The 16,523-nt window shown below is 31.5% G+C and overlaps 1 protein-coding gene across 1 annotated transcript; it reads right to left on the reverse strand.

The window, feature by feature from the left end:
- Positions 1-5,954: 5,954 nt before the first annotated feature.
- LOC129299944 (uncharacterized) lies at positions 5,955-7,960 on the reverse strand. Its single transcript, XM_054938447.1, has 2 exons — positions 7,909-7,960; positions 5,955-6,402 (listed from the first exon to the last, which is right to left on the reverse strand). The coding sequence occupies exon 2, from the start codon at positions 6,396-6,398 to the stop codon at positions 5,955-5,957; it is 444 nt and encodes a 147-aa protein (XP_054794422.1). The 5' UTR covers positions 6,399-6,402; positions 7,909-7,960.
- Between the last annotated feature and the right edge of the window lie 8,563 nt (positions 7,961-16,523).

The following is a 16,523-nucleotide window of genomic DNA, read 5'->3' on the forward strand; positions in this document are numbered from 1 at the left end:
ATCCTCTTGGTTTTTTTATTAACAAAATCACAATTAGGTCATACAAAAGAAACTTAAATACAATCAGGTCCTATGAAATAGACAAATTATTCTAAAATCCCTTAATCCTTAGGGGTAAATAATTGTGCAACTAAAATGACCCATTTGCCTTGGCTGATTAAAAAGGAGAAAAATGAAGGAAAAAGGAAAAAGAGAGCCATTTTCGTGTATGAATGAGGCAAAATTGCTAAGGGTAAAGGGTATATCTCATGATCATCTTCTAAATAAGCTAGGGTAGGATCATGTTATAGCTAGAACGTGAACCCATTCTCTTAATCTTCCTTAGATTGAGGTAGGTAAGAGTTTGTTAAGGAAGAAGGCCAACTTTCAAACCAGTTTGGACCCATCTTTGACTTTCAAAGAATCTGATAGTGTAATCTCACGAAACTAGGTAAATAATGAGATTGGTTTGCATGTAGTTGTTGTTAATCATTTAATCTGGTTTTTTATTGTTTGTTGGTAGAATAGGGTTGTCTCTCTCTCTCTTCTTATGGGTGTATAAGTTATGGGTAGTCTCTCTCTCTATCTCTCTCTTAATGGGTATATCTATCATGAATGGTCACTAGCCTTGCATTTGTAATGATGTAATCAAGAATCTAGTTATACTTGGTGGAACTGATAAGTTTGTCATGAAATAGCTGGATGTGTTGTTAATAGCTGAAGTGTAAGTTGTCAATGTACTACGGGTAGTTATGAATATATTATGTGTAGTATAAGTTGACAATATCTTGTGTGTGTTGTTAATAGCTTAAGTTTATGATGTCAATATACTATGTGTAGTAGTTAATATGTTGTGAGAAGTGTAGGTTGACAATATCTTATGTGCGTCATTAATAGCTAAAGCTTAAGTTGTTAATATGCTATAGCTGGCTGTCAATATGTTGTATGTAGAATAGGTAGACAATTTTTTGTGTGTATTGTTAATATCTTAAGTGTAAGTTATCAATATATTGTGTATTGTACAGGTTGACATGAAACATGGCTAGTAGTTATGAAAAACATCGATTATGTTTTTTTTTCATATAGGAGGGAAAATTGCATATAATGGCCAAGGTAGTATGCAATATGTGGGTGGAAGTGTAAGAACAAGAAGTATAAAGAAAGGGACAACATATGAAGGGTTGAGAAGAATGTTATCACCAATTATAAGATGTGAAAGCAATGGAAGTAAGATGAAGTTCATACTTAATATTGACAGAAACATGCTCATAGATCTTCTTGACGATAATGGAGTAGAACATTTAATTAAGTACAATGAAGAAAGTTGACATGTTTATATAGTTGCAAATGAGAATGACATTACACAAGTATCAATAGATGACCCAATTGAGTACCAACATGTGTAAGTTGTGTTAACTATTTTTATTAATGTAAATATAATATTAAAATGCAGTACTGTTAATGTGTTGGGATTATAATTTTTTGCAGGATAGATAATTTATTAGGAGGTTCAAGGGGAGACTCTTTATCTATGCCTAGTGTGTATCCTGAGATTAAAAACTCACCATTGGTAAGTGCTGTACAAATGAAGCTTACATTAATACCTGAAATGAATTCAACAAAATGGAAGGAATTGTTTATAGGTATAGCAGTGGCCTTCAGTGTAGTGGCCTTCAGATAAACTTTATACAAGTATAGCAGTGGTTACAAGTTTTCATACATGTTTAAAAAGAATAACTTACTACTATTAACTATCACAATTAACTGTAAACAAGTATTGCATATACATAATCAAATACAACGTATAATATAATTTCACTCCACAAAACTCTTTTCACAAAAAATTATCACCACTAGCATAATCAACTACCATCCAAATCTTCATATCACTTCGACTGAAACCATAGGCTCTTGTTAGGAAAACACACACTCATTGACCTGAACGCACCTTTATTGGTAGAACCACTTGACTAAAGGTATTCTGTTCCACTTTCAAACTATAATTTCTCTTATCACACATAATGATCCTGGTATTGTTACTCCAACATCACAAGATGAACTCCTACCCTTTTATGATCATGCTCACATACAAATTACTTGTATGCATTCAAATTCATATATATAGTTACATAGTCATATATCTCTATAAAAATTCATTTCTTGAAGAGCCTTTTTCATGCACAAACATTTCTTTTCTTAAAACATGCATAATGCATTAGCTATAATACTCACAAATAGTTACAATAGACAATCAAATAGAGAAATTTATTTAGTTATTGTAACCCATCTATTATGAGAAAAGGATTACCCATAGATTCTCACACAATTAACATCCCCACTCCTTCTTTTTCTCAAGTTATAATCACAACATAACAATCAATACACAATTAGCACTATTAGTTAATTAACCAAGTTGACCGTAACTACTAATTATCATCCAAAAACACATTTACCTATTCGTTTCCTTTTACTTGGTCAATCTAGATACATTGTAACTTGATCACCTCTTTTTATCACTTCAATCAATCCCAACACACCCTACTCAAATTTTCCATTCCTTTTTATCACTAATTTAGGGCTTAATTAGGGTTACAACTCTAAAGCTTTACAATTAACTAAAAGCTAGTCGCAAAACCTTAATTTGACACCTGAGACCCTTTTCATTACTAAAAGGTAAGAAACAAACCCTTAAAACTTCCCGATTCAATTTATTTATAACTTATATTAAGAAAAAATTAGTATAGAATCAAAGCTAAGAGTAGTACGAAACTTACCGAATAAGTCATTAGTCAAAAACATCCCCCAAGCTCCAATAATTCAATGCCCTAGCTAACCTCTGCTCTCTTCTCTCTTCTCTGCTCTTTTTCTCTCCCTTCCCTTCTGAAATCACAAGCAGTCCACGGCCTTATTGTTCACTTTTCTATGTTGTGTGCCAAGACGCAGGTAGCACTAGCCGTGGTGTGTGGCACATTGAGGAAACTCCTCACCACGCGGATTCACTTCACTTCAACCGGCAATTCTCTCAATCGTACCTGTTCATTCAACACTCCAAAAAGTCAAAACACTAAATTGTCATCCTATATCTTAACCACTCACTAATTATCTATTTACCTTCAATTAGCAATTACTTTTAGAATTAAGAAATTAGGATGTTATATCTTGTACATTAGCCACTACATCAAGTATATCATCTTGTTTTTTTTTCTGCTTGTTATAATGACATGACTAGAAAAGTGTCTTACTCTATTGATCTTTAACACTTGCAATATATACAAAATATTCCTTAAATCTCAATAAATAATATATCATAACAATATTTACAAATCTCAACCAAATCCCATTTAATAATATATAGTAACATTTACATTCTAAAGGATATGATTAAAGCCAAAAGGCAAAGTAGCCATGAACAAAAGATTTTAAAGCCAAAAGATAGAGGAAGGTTTAAATATTGGTATCTGGGCCAGCCAAAGCCTTTTAATTAGGTTTTGATGCGCAAAATTTGGCAGAAATACAAGAAAGAAATGAACAATGGAGGTGAATAAAGATGATTCTTCCAGGGCTTGTAAAATGAGCTTATAAGCTTATCTTAACCCCTTTGAACAAAAGCCAGGCTTCAAAAAATGATTGATTTTGGAATAATTGGGCTCATGGCATGGGCTTTTCAAGGTTTGGTATAGTGTTAAGTTTCATTGTTTCGCTCCGAATTTGAATGAAGAGGGCATTCTTGACGCTAGAGATAGAGCTAGAGGGCATCATTTTAAGCATGAATAAAACGTAAAAATTGAAGGAAATAAAAGGAATTTTTTAGGAGCTTGATAGAGTACAAACCATGAAAATCCAGCATGTCTAGCAAGCCCAACAAGGCCAAGATCGGCAATCCACAAGTGGTCCAAAGGCATCAGAGGATGACATGGATGATTATGTAAATGATTGTAGTAGGAATCCCCCCAAAGACACCAGGGCACAATTTTTGGCAAGCAATGGTTCAATACAATTATACGCACCTAGAGGAGTTCAATGGAGCTTTAATACGTTGAATTAGTACTCAAATGCATTGTTTAACAGACCATGGGAGTTTCAAAACAAAAATTGAACTTATTCAAGCTCAATGGATACTCAAATAGCCTAAATATGTGTATGGACATAAATAGTGATATAAAAATGCATATAGAAGGTCCAAGGATGAAGATTACAGTGCTAGAAGCCCAAAAAAATAATTTATAAGGCCCATGTGAAGTCCAGATCCAAGAAGTCACTTGAAATATCACGTAACAAGTATATGCCTTAGGGTAGATGATGGAGAGAGCACGTTTTCTTTTTTCTTTTTTTTTTTTAAAAAAAAACAGAGATTAATGGTGTGCACCCAAGTGACGTGCACCTTTTTGTGTTTATTTCTCGCTTCTTTTTAGGAGAGAGCACGTTTTCTTTTTTCTTTTTTTTTTAAAAAAAACAGAGATTAATGGTGTGCACCCAAGTGACGTGCACCTTTTTGTGTTTATTTCTCGTTTCTTTTTAGGAGAAGTGCATTTTAGCAAGGTACGTAAAACCGGACCGGTCATTAAACCGGTCATGGCACTGGGTCACGGGTTAGTGGTTCAATCAGGGTTGAACCGGGGGTTGAACCGGTGGCAAACCGGTCATGATTAAAATAATACAATTTAAATAAAAAGACATTAATTATAAAAACATTCAACCAAATCCAACCACTCAAAAGTCTAACAATAATAAAATACTATATTTTTGGACTTAGCATGCTCTATCTCTAATTTTTTATTTTTTGACTTCAATTTTACTTTTTTTTGTTATTTTTTTCCGAACTCAGAGCTCTGAAAAATTAAAAATGAAAAAAAAAAATCAAAAACGACGTCGTTTTGGGGTAAAAGTCTGAAAAAATATTAACCCGGTTAACCCAGTCAACCCACCGGGTTATCCGGGTTATACCGGGTTGAACCCGGGTTGACCGGGTTACACCGGTTCACTCCCTCACCGGGTTAAGTGCAAACCCAGACCGGACAGGGGACCGGTTCATCGGTTTCCGGGTTGACCCGGCCGGTCCGGTCCGGTTTTCAATACCATGCATTTTAGCATCTCATAGCTAGTAATCAATCAATGACTTGTGGCGATTATTTGAGAATAATTATTTGAGGTACACCCAAATGTCATCACTAATAATAGCAATAAGATCACTGTGTAAATAATTATTTGAGATTTAGGTCTCCCAACTATAAGTAACTTCACCTAAAATATATATAGGGAGAGATATAAAACGGTGAATCCCATTTCCCCATTACCCACATTATCAGAAGCGAGGCATTCCCTATTGTGTTTATTTCTCTCTCCACTCACGCACTTCAACATCTCAAAAGTAATCAATCAATGAGTTTTGACAATTTAAAGAAAAGCGAGTCATCATCTAGAGAAATTCTTACATGGACTTTGTACCCAGTGTCATTCATCAACATGTCATATTTCATCAGTTCAATTAAATAAAATCTTACATGTCATTATTTTAATGACTTTATTTTTTATTAGAGTGCCGTCTCTTTAATTTCATATCTTTTTTCTTATATCATCACTAATAACAAAATTAATTTATATTTATAGCTATCTGACATGACATGTTTTTTTACTGGATAAAGCATAAATGATATGGCGCAACAAGTCTATGTAAGAATTTCTCCCTTTAAACTACTGCCTCCGACCCAAAATATAAGTAACTTTCAACAATAATCTGCATACCAATAAAATCTTTATTCTTTTGAAAATATATATTATTTTTTCTTTTTTTCCCTAGTCTCACTTACCAATGATGAGTGAGAAAATGATAATGAATTCATGCAAGAATTCAAGTTAATAAATACAATAGGTAAAATGGGGGAAAATTTTCTACAACTACTAAGTTGATTATATTTTAGACTAAGATTAGTTAAAAGAAAATGCTTATATTCTGGAGGAGGGAACAAGGTTTAAGTCTAATCGACTTCATTAAAAATCTTTCTCAATTGACACTTTTGCAATGTGGAGAGCTGCGATGGAAAGACGATATCAAACTTAATTATAAGGTTTCCTTTTTCCCCTGGCCTGTTTGCCGAGGGCATGCCTTCGTCTTGGATCACAATCTCATTGTCTGGTTCTACAATTTCTGTGACAGAAGCTTCGATTTCTCTTCTATCCAACGTTGTAACTTTGATTGTCTTTCCTGTGAGAACCTCTGAAAGTGAAATCTTATGAGTGGTTATCAAATCATTTCCTTCTCTCTTGAAAATGGCATGAGGCTTCTCTTCCACCCCAATGATTAGATCAGCTGCTGCAGATTTTCTTTGTACTTGGTTGCCTTTTCCTGGAAAAGTGATAATTGTGTCTTTCTTCCAACCCGGCACTACATCTATCTTCAATATTTCATCAACAATCTTCATTCTTCTGCAAAGTTCATTCACATTTTCTTTCAATTTTGTTTCATCGAACGTCGTTTTTGAAGAATATATAGTAAATTCAAATATCTAGAAGCACACATGGCTGTAAATGAGGAAAATATAAATACGGGTCCCTATAGTTTTAATGTGTCTGGGAATAGGTCCCTATAGCTTTTTTCATGAGAGAACTACATTATTAAAGTCCTATACAAAAAATTAATTACTACAAGATTGATTAACAATTGAACTAAGGAAAAACAACAATATATTGTGTTGTCAATAGCCTTAGCTCAATTGTTAATGAACTTTGAAGTAATAAATTCTTTTGTGTGAGACATGTATGTAATTCTCTCTTTTTTCAGTACTCAAGGTCCTTCTAGTTTGTCTGATCTACAACATCAGCTCCTTTATTTTTTTTTAATATGCCCAAAAGGATGATGAGATGGTACTAATAGTGTTAAATATGTTAACCTGTGACTTTTTTGTGTTGAGGTAGAATTATGATTCAACATATTAACAGCGTTGTCCGCTCATGTTATTTCATATTTCAATCTATTGAATCATAATTCTACTGTAATATAGATTAATGGCAATAGCTGCAGGTCAGCATATTTAACTTCATTAGTATTGCCTCATCATTCTTTTGAGCCTATTAAAAATAGAGAGACTAATGTTGCACACTTAGGATAAACAAGAGAGATGTGAAGTGATGAAAAAGAATTACAAGGACCTATTTCAAAACACGTTAAAATTATAAAGATTAGTAATTGTGTTTTCCAAAAATAATTTCAGTGTTTATTTTTTCATGGTAAATTGATTATATAATCCCACAGACATTGCCATCAACGAAGGAAGAATAGAAAATTCTCTAAAGGAATACAAAGCAATCGTAACTGAGATAACAAGGCAGTAAAATTTCTCTGAGATGAGGTTTTTAACATGAAACAGGATAAGAAGTATAGTTATATGTATAGTTCCAAGTAGTGGAATAAGACAACTCAGCAATTTTTCTCATGACAGTATGATATTATATGATTATGACCTAAAATCATCATCTCTGCAAAAATAGAAAGGTTTAAAAGTTAATAGAGAATTTTCGCATTCATGCTGGTTGTTGAAACATAATAAATACTATACATCTAGGTTCCTTAATTCACATGATCTGTTTTGGTTAGATTGGCATGATGAATCAATGGGTGAATGACTCACCTCAAACCTCGTGTAATGAACAAGAAAATATATATCCAGTATAATAGGATGACCGATGACCCAATATAAGTATATATTGTCATTTGTAACTTCGAAAGCATATGGTATATATATGATACAACACAATACTTGCACCAAGGGAAAAAAAAAAAGATCACTACATTCAAAGTTCAAAAATGTTGATATACGGCGCGGCACTATTCTCGAGTTTTAATTTGAACAATGTAGCTTATTCTTATAGATATATCGATCAAGAAGCACGGATGAGCACTAAAGTAAAATGATAGATCAAGATAGGTACTACCCACGAGAATCAAAAACAGTCCTTGAATTTCTGAATCTTATTTTGCAGCCATTGTATAGATCTTCAAGGCTTAAAGGCAGTTTAGTGTATTCGTAATTCCCACTGGCTGATGCATTCATGTGTTATTCGAAGAAAAAATTAGCAAAGAATATAATGAAACGAAGAAAGGACGAAAAGAGAACCGAAACACAATTTCTATTTTTATTCTTTAAATTTAACATTGTGAACTTCAATTCAATATGTTTTGTCATGATTTTTCAGAATATAACCCTTTCGTAACTAAGGGGATACTATGACCACCCGGATCAAGGAACGATCTTTAGCAATCAATTTAATTCTTTCCAATTTCATCGTAGTTTTCTTTTCCAAAAAGAAATTAAAAAGTATCTATTTTCTATATCTTTTTGACTTTTGGGACTTCCGATTAAATTCAAATGAATATTTTTATCAGATAATATATATATATATAAAGATATTTCCTATATGTATATATATATATATGTTCTTTTATTATAATTGATTGATATCGTTTGAAGATGATAATTAAGGATAACCAAAAGCTAACTAGAGATAGGATACAATATTGTATCCGATTCATCATAATACAATCTTTGACTTCTATGTCATTGGAATGTGATTGATGACATGCCGTATGTGCAAACCGATGGTAATGAATTAATAAGTAAAAGATCTGTAATTAGACGTGCACCCACATGATTGAAGAATTACTATAAAGATTAATCAATCTTTATGTTATAGTCGACATTCTGAATTAATAGCCAATAAAATAATGAATGAAAATTTTCAAAATTATCTATAATTAATCAAAATTAAATTTAGACACTAATTTTGTTGCTTGACTAACAAGAATGTCATAACATTTATTTTAAACAAATTATTTAGCATTCAAAAACAAAAATGCAAATCTGTTTGGTTGAAATATTAAAACATAAGTTACGAATGACTCATGAACTTCTATATTCTAGAATCAATGATGTAGAAGAATTAATCCATTTGTACTGTATATCTGATTTGTTCAATTAATAAATTTCTATATTAGAAGTTTTAAAAGTGATAAAGATTGAAGGGAAAATCACAGTTAGTCCCCTCCCAAGAGAATTAATCACAGATAAGGACCAATACTAAAATGGGAACATGACTTTTTTTTTCCTCGAACAGGACTTATTATTGGTCCTTATTTGTGATAAATTTTCTTGAGAAGGAGCTGAATATAATTCTCTCAAGATTGAATTAATGAATTGATCGATTAGTTCATTAACACATTTTAATTTAAACCTACTGTTCTCCGCGTTATTATAAAATAATACATTGAGAAATATTTTATTTGTGAGAAAAAGTTCAATTAATCAAATGATTGTTGTTTAAAGATATTAATTTAAACACAAAAATATGTTTCGGTATTTGGTGTATTATTGTTCTTGACAAATGTACAGCAGTTATGGTGACAGGAGAGAGTGAGGTCAAAGCTATTGATGTAGGAGCAGATTTTTTTGTAGTGCAGTTTTCAAATAAAGAGGATCATAACTTATGAGAGATTAGATGATTACCTCGACTACATCTATAGAGAAGCCAACAACTGTGTTGATTGGCTTGTTTAATATGTTCTTAGAGATAATCTGGATATCATGATTTTAAACAATCCACCTTTAGTGTGTAATAGTTTTTTGAGCACTGATATAACTTGACTGTTGTCTTTTGCATGGCTTATGTCGTGGCCTTTCCCATTCCAAAAAGAGAGGATTATAACTTAGCACTTGCCAAGGTCTGTGACTAATCCATGATTATTATCTTGCAATTCAACCAGATATGGTAAGATAACATGGATTTAATGCTAGAGCTAGGAATAAGAGTTAAACCTGATAGGATCGTCCATTTAAACCCAGCTTTATAAGGGTTAGAACTTGAAAAAATAGCATTTCTTTTAAAGGAAATTGAACTTTGAAGCCTAACTTTTATGGGCATTACAAAGATGGGCTCAAGCTAAGGTAGCCCGTTTAAGTTCATTTTTATGGGAAAAATAGCAATCAAGTATCATAGACCAAAATTTATATCAATCAAGGATCAATTATTGTCAAAGCTCAATATTTGTTGATTTAGGTTAGTCTTTTTATTAGCAAGTATTCATTCAAGTTTCAGAATTAACTCATTCTAAATTAACAACAATCTATTTGGGCTTGTTTATTAACAAGTATTCATTCGAGTTTTGACAACAATTAATCCTTGACTAACATAAATTTTGTTCAGTAGTCCTTTATTATTATTTTCCCATTTTATAAGTGTTCAGGTTTGAAAAAATAGCATTTTTAAGGAAATCAGGCTTTGAAGACAGACCCTAAAAAAATTAAATTTTTATTATTTATTTTTAATTTTTGAACATTATAATTTATATTTTAAAATATATAAAATATTACAATTGAAAATTTTAATTCTCAAAAAATTTAAAAATAAAAAATTACGAGCCTAACCTTAAATTACTTGAATAAAGACCGGACTTCATAAAATAATTAATTTTAGAGTAATCGACTTTATGTGCTTGAGTTTCAAAGAGTCCAACCTATAGAAGTCAAGCCGCCATTTTCCGGCTCAATTCAGTGGGAAATGATTTGGCAGTTAGGACCCAGTTACAGGATATTTCCAACGTGATTGTTGGACAGGTCAAATCCAAAAGTGGTCATAATGAGCAGGTAGGAAATGGGCGAATTAATGTTGGTCTCAAGTCTGGTGGATTGGATGAACTTTTAAAATCAAAAGAAAGGTCGGGGTTTGCTATAGTGTCACGAGATTTTGAAGCAAAAATAGGCTATAGTGTGGACCCTGATAACATGATAACATTAGTAATTACTCTCTCTAATTCTATTAATAGGGTAGAGAGAGAAAGATTTTTTTTATCTAATTTATAAGTCACATTATTAAATTTTTATCATAATTTTTTTTACGCTCTATTAAAGTATGTATATTTAATAAGGGCAAAGTTAAAAATTTATTAAATTTTAAGACAAAGTTAATGAGTTTTAAGTTTTTTCTTGATATTGGTAAAACATATTAGAAGTGATTTATAAATAAGATCAAATGAGTAGTTAGAGGATAACTCATGCAACCATGCAAATTCAGGATCCACTTTATATTATTTGTGGATAACTTTTAGATTCACTATTCTAAAATTAAATTGTGCCTCATATTTTTAGACGTGACACAAAATATGTAACTATTTGATTGATTGAGAGAGGAAGAAAATTATTAAACAAAATTAAATTCAATAAATAACAACAATGCATGATAGAGGTTTGCTCAATATTTAACTGAGTGTACCTCCATCATTATTAGAAATGTTCATTGGCATGAGCATTAATATCTAATCTAATAATTATAAAGGCACTCACATAGTGATGCCAAAAGTAGAGCAGTCATGCTGATAACATTTTATAAAAATAGAAATTGGGAAAAGGAGAGAAGAGAGAAAACTATGTTGAGAGAATAGAAGAATAAAGAGCTTTTTTTTTTGATAGATAAAATAAAATTGATGTACTTTCTATTTATTATAGACACAAATATATCAATTAAAGTAAATAAAATATAGGGGATAATAATAATTGAAAGATATTATAATAATCAAAAGATATTGAAAAATATGAGGTAACGGACATTAACATAATATCCTAATATTCATAACAAAAATAAAATAAAATAATATTGAACTATTCGAGTATTCGGGCCAACTCAAAAAAGCCCTAAAACCTGAGGGGATAAGTTAAGGCTTAACTATATAAGCTTTTTAATATATTAGGGCATTTTAAGCTTGATCCAAACAAGTTCGGCTTGAATTGAGCTTAGCTTGAATAAGCCTACCCCACCCTAATTATTGCCTTTAACTATAGTTTTGGAGGTCCTATTTGAAATAAACTTTTTGTGTAGAATGATTAAATTGCCCTAATGTTCAAAAGCAAATAACGTTATGGACTTAACAATTAATGCAAAGAGATTAACAAGTAATGTTAGTGATTTTACAAGTAAATTTAATAATTTAGCAAGTTAATAGATAGATTTAAGACAAGTTAGAGATAATGCACTTGTAATATTATGAACTTAACAAAGCAATACAAGAGAATTAATGAAGTAATCTTAGCGATTTGACAAGAGTCTATAACAATTGCATTTATGTCGTTGCCAAGCAATGCTCAGCCACATCAGAACACAGGCGGTACATGTAGCTCCTGCAAACATGAGAGGACAAACTACCATGGTATGATTTCTCTAAGTCAATCTTCAGAGCCATATTTCTACTTTTAATACTGTTAAAACCTCTTTTGCAAGTATGATATTATCCGTATTCTGCTTCCCTAGAATAAAACTACACTGGTTTGGTGCAAGCATAAATTTTTTTCAACTTGTTCCTAAGACCTTTGTAACCACTTTATACACCACATTACATAAGCTAAACCCGAATCATTTATGGGGACTCAGTTTTAGGAATAAGCACAATGTTAGGACGTGTCTGGTTTTCAATTGACAAAAATTGATTATAGAAAAATTAATTATTAAAACGTGATGATATTTAGATAAATTTTTAGAAACTGATTTTGATAAATTAAAAATGTTTGGTTAATTCCTTGAAAATTAATTTTGAATGAGCAAATAACTAATACAACGACAAGGAGCCAAATGGAGTTTTGAAAATGGAGGAAATTTTAACTTCTCCAAAATGGAGTTTCACAAGTCAAATGAAGTTTTGCAAAATGATGATGTTTGTATAAATTTTTGCAAAACCATGATTTTGATCCCATAATTGATTCCCAACTGAATATCCAAACAGGCTTTGATGTTAGTGCCATTTGTGCGTTGAACCGGCCTCTTACAAAGCTTACTGGAAAATAGATTCACCATGCAGATTACTAAGTCTCGATTCCTACTACTTCCCACTGATTTTGATGAAAAAACAAAAGGATTTAACCCATCTGAGCCTGGAGCTTTCAACGGCTCCATACTGAACAAATTAAGGCCATCTTAATAATCTCAGGGCTTGTTACCTTCTGTCCCAATCGTACTAAATTATCTTGAGATATCTCAAGAAAGCACAGCTCGAAATCTACATTTAGAATCCACACTATTGTTTTCAGTATATAAATCAGTAAGAAAAAAGGGAAAAATGACAGTTAGATTCCAAAGGAATAAATTAATAACAGTTAAATTCTCAATAGAATTTTCTACAAAATAAATTATAAATATTAATTCAGACAGTTACAAAAAAATTTGTGCTATAATCTAAAAATTACGTTTAATATTTAAATACTTATTTGTAATTAAAACCTTTGAATTTGTAATAATTTGAATTAATATTATCAACTTATTTTTTACAAAAATTTGTCAGGAACTTAATTGATATTGATTCAGTATTTTGGAACCTAACTGTCTTTTTTCAAAAAATTATGACAGAAAACGTGATCCCACTTCTCTAATCTCTTTGATATCATACACCCACTCCCTGTCGCCACCCTTTAAGGCATCAATCCTATTTCTCCTTTGTCGAGCACGCATGACACTAGTATGATTTGTAGAGGGTCTTTGAGCCCATGGGTGTGCTTCTTTAACTTGGTAATCTGGTACGTTTTCATAGTTCTATCATCAAAATTACAAAGTCAATAACTTAACAATTAGCACAACTAACACTTTTAATATAACTTTTGCAAAAGAATATTTATTGGTCCACCGTCTTCTTCAAATCTATCCCAACTTTATAATAAAGAGAGTACAAGGTAAGAAATGCCAGCTACCATGGCCACTACAGAGAAACCAAAACAGGAGTTAGAGAAAGCAATTAAATTCAAAGCATTATATCTTCTTAGATAATAATCGTCTCTAACTCCACGTACCCACCTCTAAGCACGATCCCGATCCTAAGAGTTTGAAGATGGATATATAGCAAGTTTCTCATTTGTTACTTCTAACTTCCTCAAAATCTCAGCTTTCTTCTTATATTAAAATTTCCAAAAACGTTCCCATTACATTCAATAGCATTATCCCTAAAATTCACTCCGCTGTCTTGGTCAAAGCAAAGCAAGAAAGTCAAACGTATACCTACTATGCAAATCAAGCATAAGCTTTGCAAACACATGCACTAGAATTGTGTGAATGTCAAAAGTGAGTTGATTTGAGATTATACATGGAAAAGAGCCACAAACTCAATACTTTAAATTTTGGATTAATATGTGATGCCATACTCACTTATATGTGTCTTCTTGGAACCATTACATAACCCAACTATATTATCCTCTCTTCCAAAATGCTCCTTGAGCCCAACACCAACACCCCGGAAAATTCTAAACAAGAATATTCATAAATACAAGTGAGGACCCACACAATGTAAAAGCTCAAAATACACTCCCAACTAGAGGGGCCAGTTCTGACATAACTTCATCACTATTTTCTCGAGACAAAGGATTTAAATGGATTTAGTACTTATCCCTAAAGATGGAAATAGACTAAGTCGAGTTAGGGTTTGGCCAAATAGGCTTGAATGATAAATCAAAGGCTTGAGTCTAACCTAAAGCCTGTATAAGGCTTTTTTCACAGCTCAGACTTGAGCCTACCTAAAGCCTGGCCTGGTCTGAAGGTCTTTAAAAGCCTACTTTAAAAAAATCCTTTTAAATAGGCTATTCTTTAGGACTATTATAGTATACAATATATAACCTAATTTATTAATTATAATATATAATAATTGAAAGGACTTACAAGTCACATTACAATATAACAATAAAGAAACAACATTAAAATTAATATATAAGTCTAATATAATTGAAAACATAACTACAAATAAGAAAAAGAATATATTGTTGATTAAAAATCAAATGGTGAAACTAATGTGTTTGTGATGTTACATAATATGTGTGCGTGTACATAGGCTTGCCTGCTGGACTTATAGGCTAAGCCTTAAAAAATAGGCCTGGTTATTGTGCTTTGCAAGTGTAGGTGTCATAGCAAGTAATATAATGAGAGTAAATTATCATTCCCTCAAGGATTTGTTTTAACAATAACGATCTAACAAAAAAGAATAAGTGAATTCAATTAAGTTGAGCCGCCAAACATAATTATATGAAGTTGATTTTACAAATTAAATTAACACTAGAAAATAAGGAAAAGAGAATGATTCACAAACTTGAAGCACAAATTGGGACCTAGGATTATTTATCCCTCTTGCATTTTATAACACTAAAATTGGCTCCTCTCATAAATGCTTTTAATGAAAAAAGTGCTAATCTAGAGTTCTAAAAATACTTGGATAAGCTCTCTTAAGTCATGAACAAGTATTTAGTTAAATTAATTGCCCAATCTCTTGTCACAATTAATAAAACACAATTTTAAAAACCAACCAAGCAAGTATATTTCTATCTTACTAGCAAAACTATCCATTTAATATGCAAATATCAAGTTCTTGCACTATTTTACCCAAGTTCTACACTCAAGTATCAATCAAGTAAATCAAACATCTAAATGATGGCCAAACACTTAGAAGCATTAATAAAAAAGTAAAATAAACACAAATATATCATTAATTACAAAAATAGAGGAAGAACTTAGTATAAATCCATACAAGAGTTTAAAATAATCCTAGATCAAAGAGTTTAGCTACTCATAAATATCAAAATATTCAAAGCCATAACAAGATTACAAGAAGAGAAATGGAGAAGAAACAAAGAAACCAAAGAAATGGAGCTTTAAATGTCTTCAAAGCTTCAACTCTTGGATACAAATTCATCTAAAGCTCAAATTCGGATACAAATTCATCTAAAGCTCAAATCCTAACACAACAAAGCTTTCAAAAGTATCTTCAAGTGTGTAGAATGTGTTTGGGTCGAGCTCTCAACATATATGCATCCTACCTAAGTATTTTTAGATAAATAAAATGGAGCGTTTTTGCTGACAAAGAGAAAAGTCGCAACTTTAGGATGACTTTAGCAATTTTATACTGTTTTCACAATTAACAAAATTTAGCCTTTAGGCACTTGATTTCTTCATCCAATAGGTTTCCAAAAAACATCAACAAATGTCTAAAAATGCATCTAATCAAACTATAAACCAAAATAACATAAATGTAGGCTAAAAATATCAAATTGAAGCAAGTATGCAAACCCAAAGCAAGATGCACATTTTTCTAATTTAGGCTACCAAAATATCCACAACTGAGATAAAATATATTAAAATTAAAGGAAAATAATGAAATGACATGAAATTCTAGAGGTTAACACTAGGCTACTTAACTAAATAAGCCTAATTAAAAGCCTAAACCTGACCTAAGTTTATTTAGTAAATATGTTAGGTTGGGCTTGAAGTAAGCTAGATTGTATGCCTCTATTAGGAGCTTGGGCTATTTCCACCCCTATTTATCCTCCAAGCACGAACTTGAGTCTAACAGATCATCTACAACATTAATCTCATTGTCTGGGTCACGTGTTTTCACTGCTTCAATATATTTGATATATAGTGAATCCTAAAGTTATTCACATAGAAAATATAAGGTAGATCCCAAAATATCCACATACGTACAATATAAGGTGCATCTGAAGATTACCACATAGAATACAAAGTAATTCTAAAGTTAT

Source organism: Prosopis cineraria, unplaced genomic scaffold (assembly GCF_029017545.1).
Source record: "Prosopis cineraria cultivar Desert tree isolate PC_DT_omini unplaced genomic scaffold, ASM2901754v1 PC1361, whole genome shotgun sequence".
Taxonomy (NCBI): domain Eukaryota; kingdom Viridiplantae; phylum Streptophyta; class Magnoliopsida; order Fabales; family Fabaceae; genus Prosopis; species Prosopis cineraria.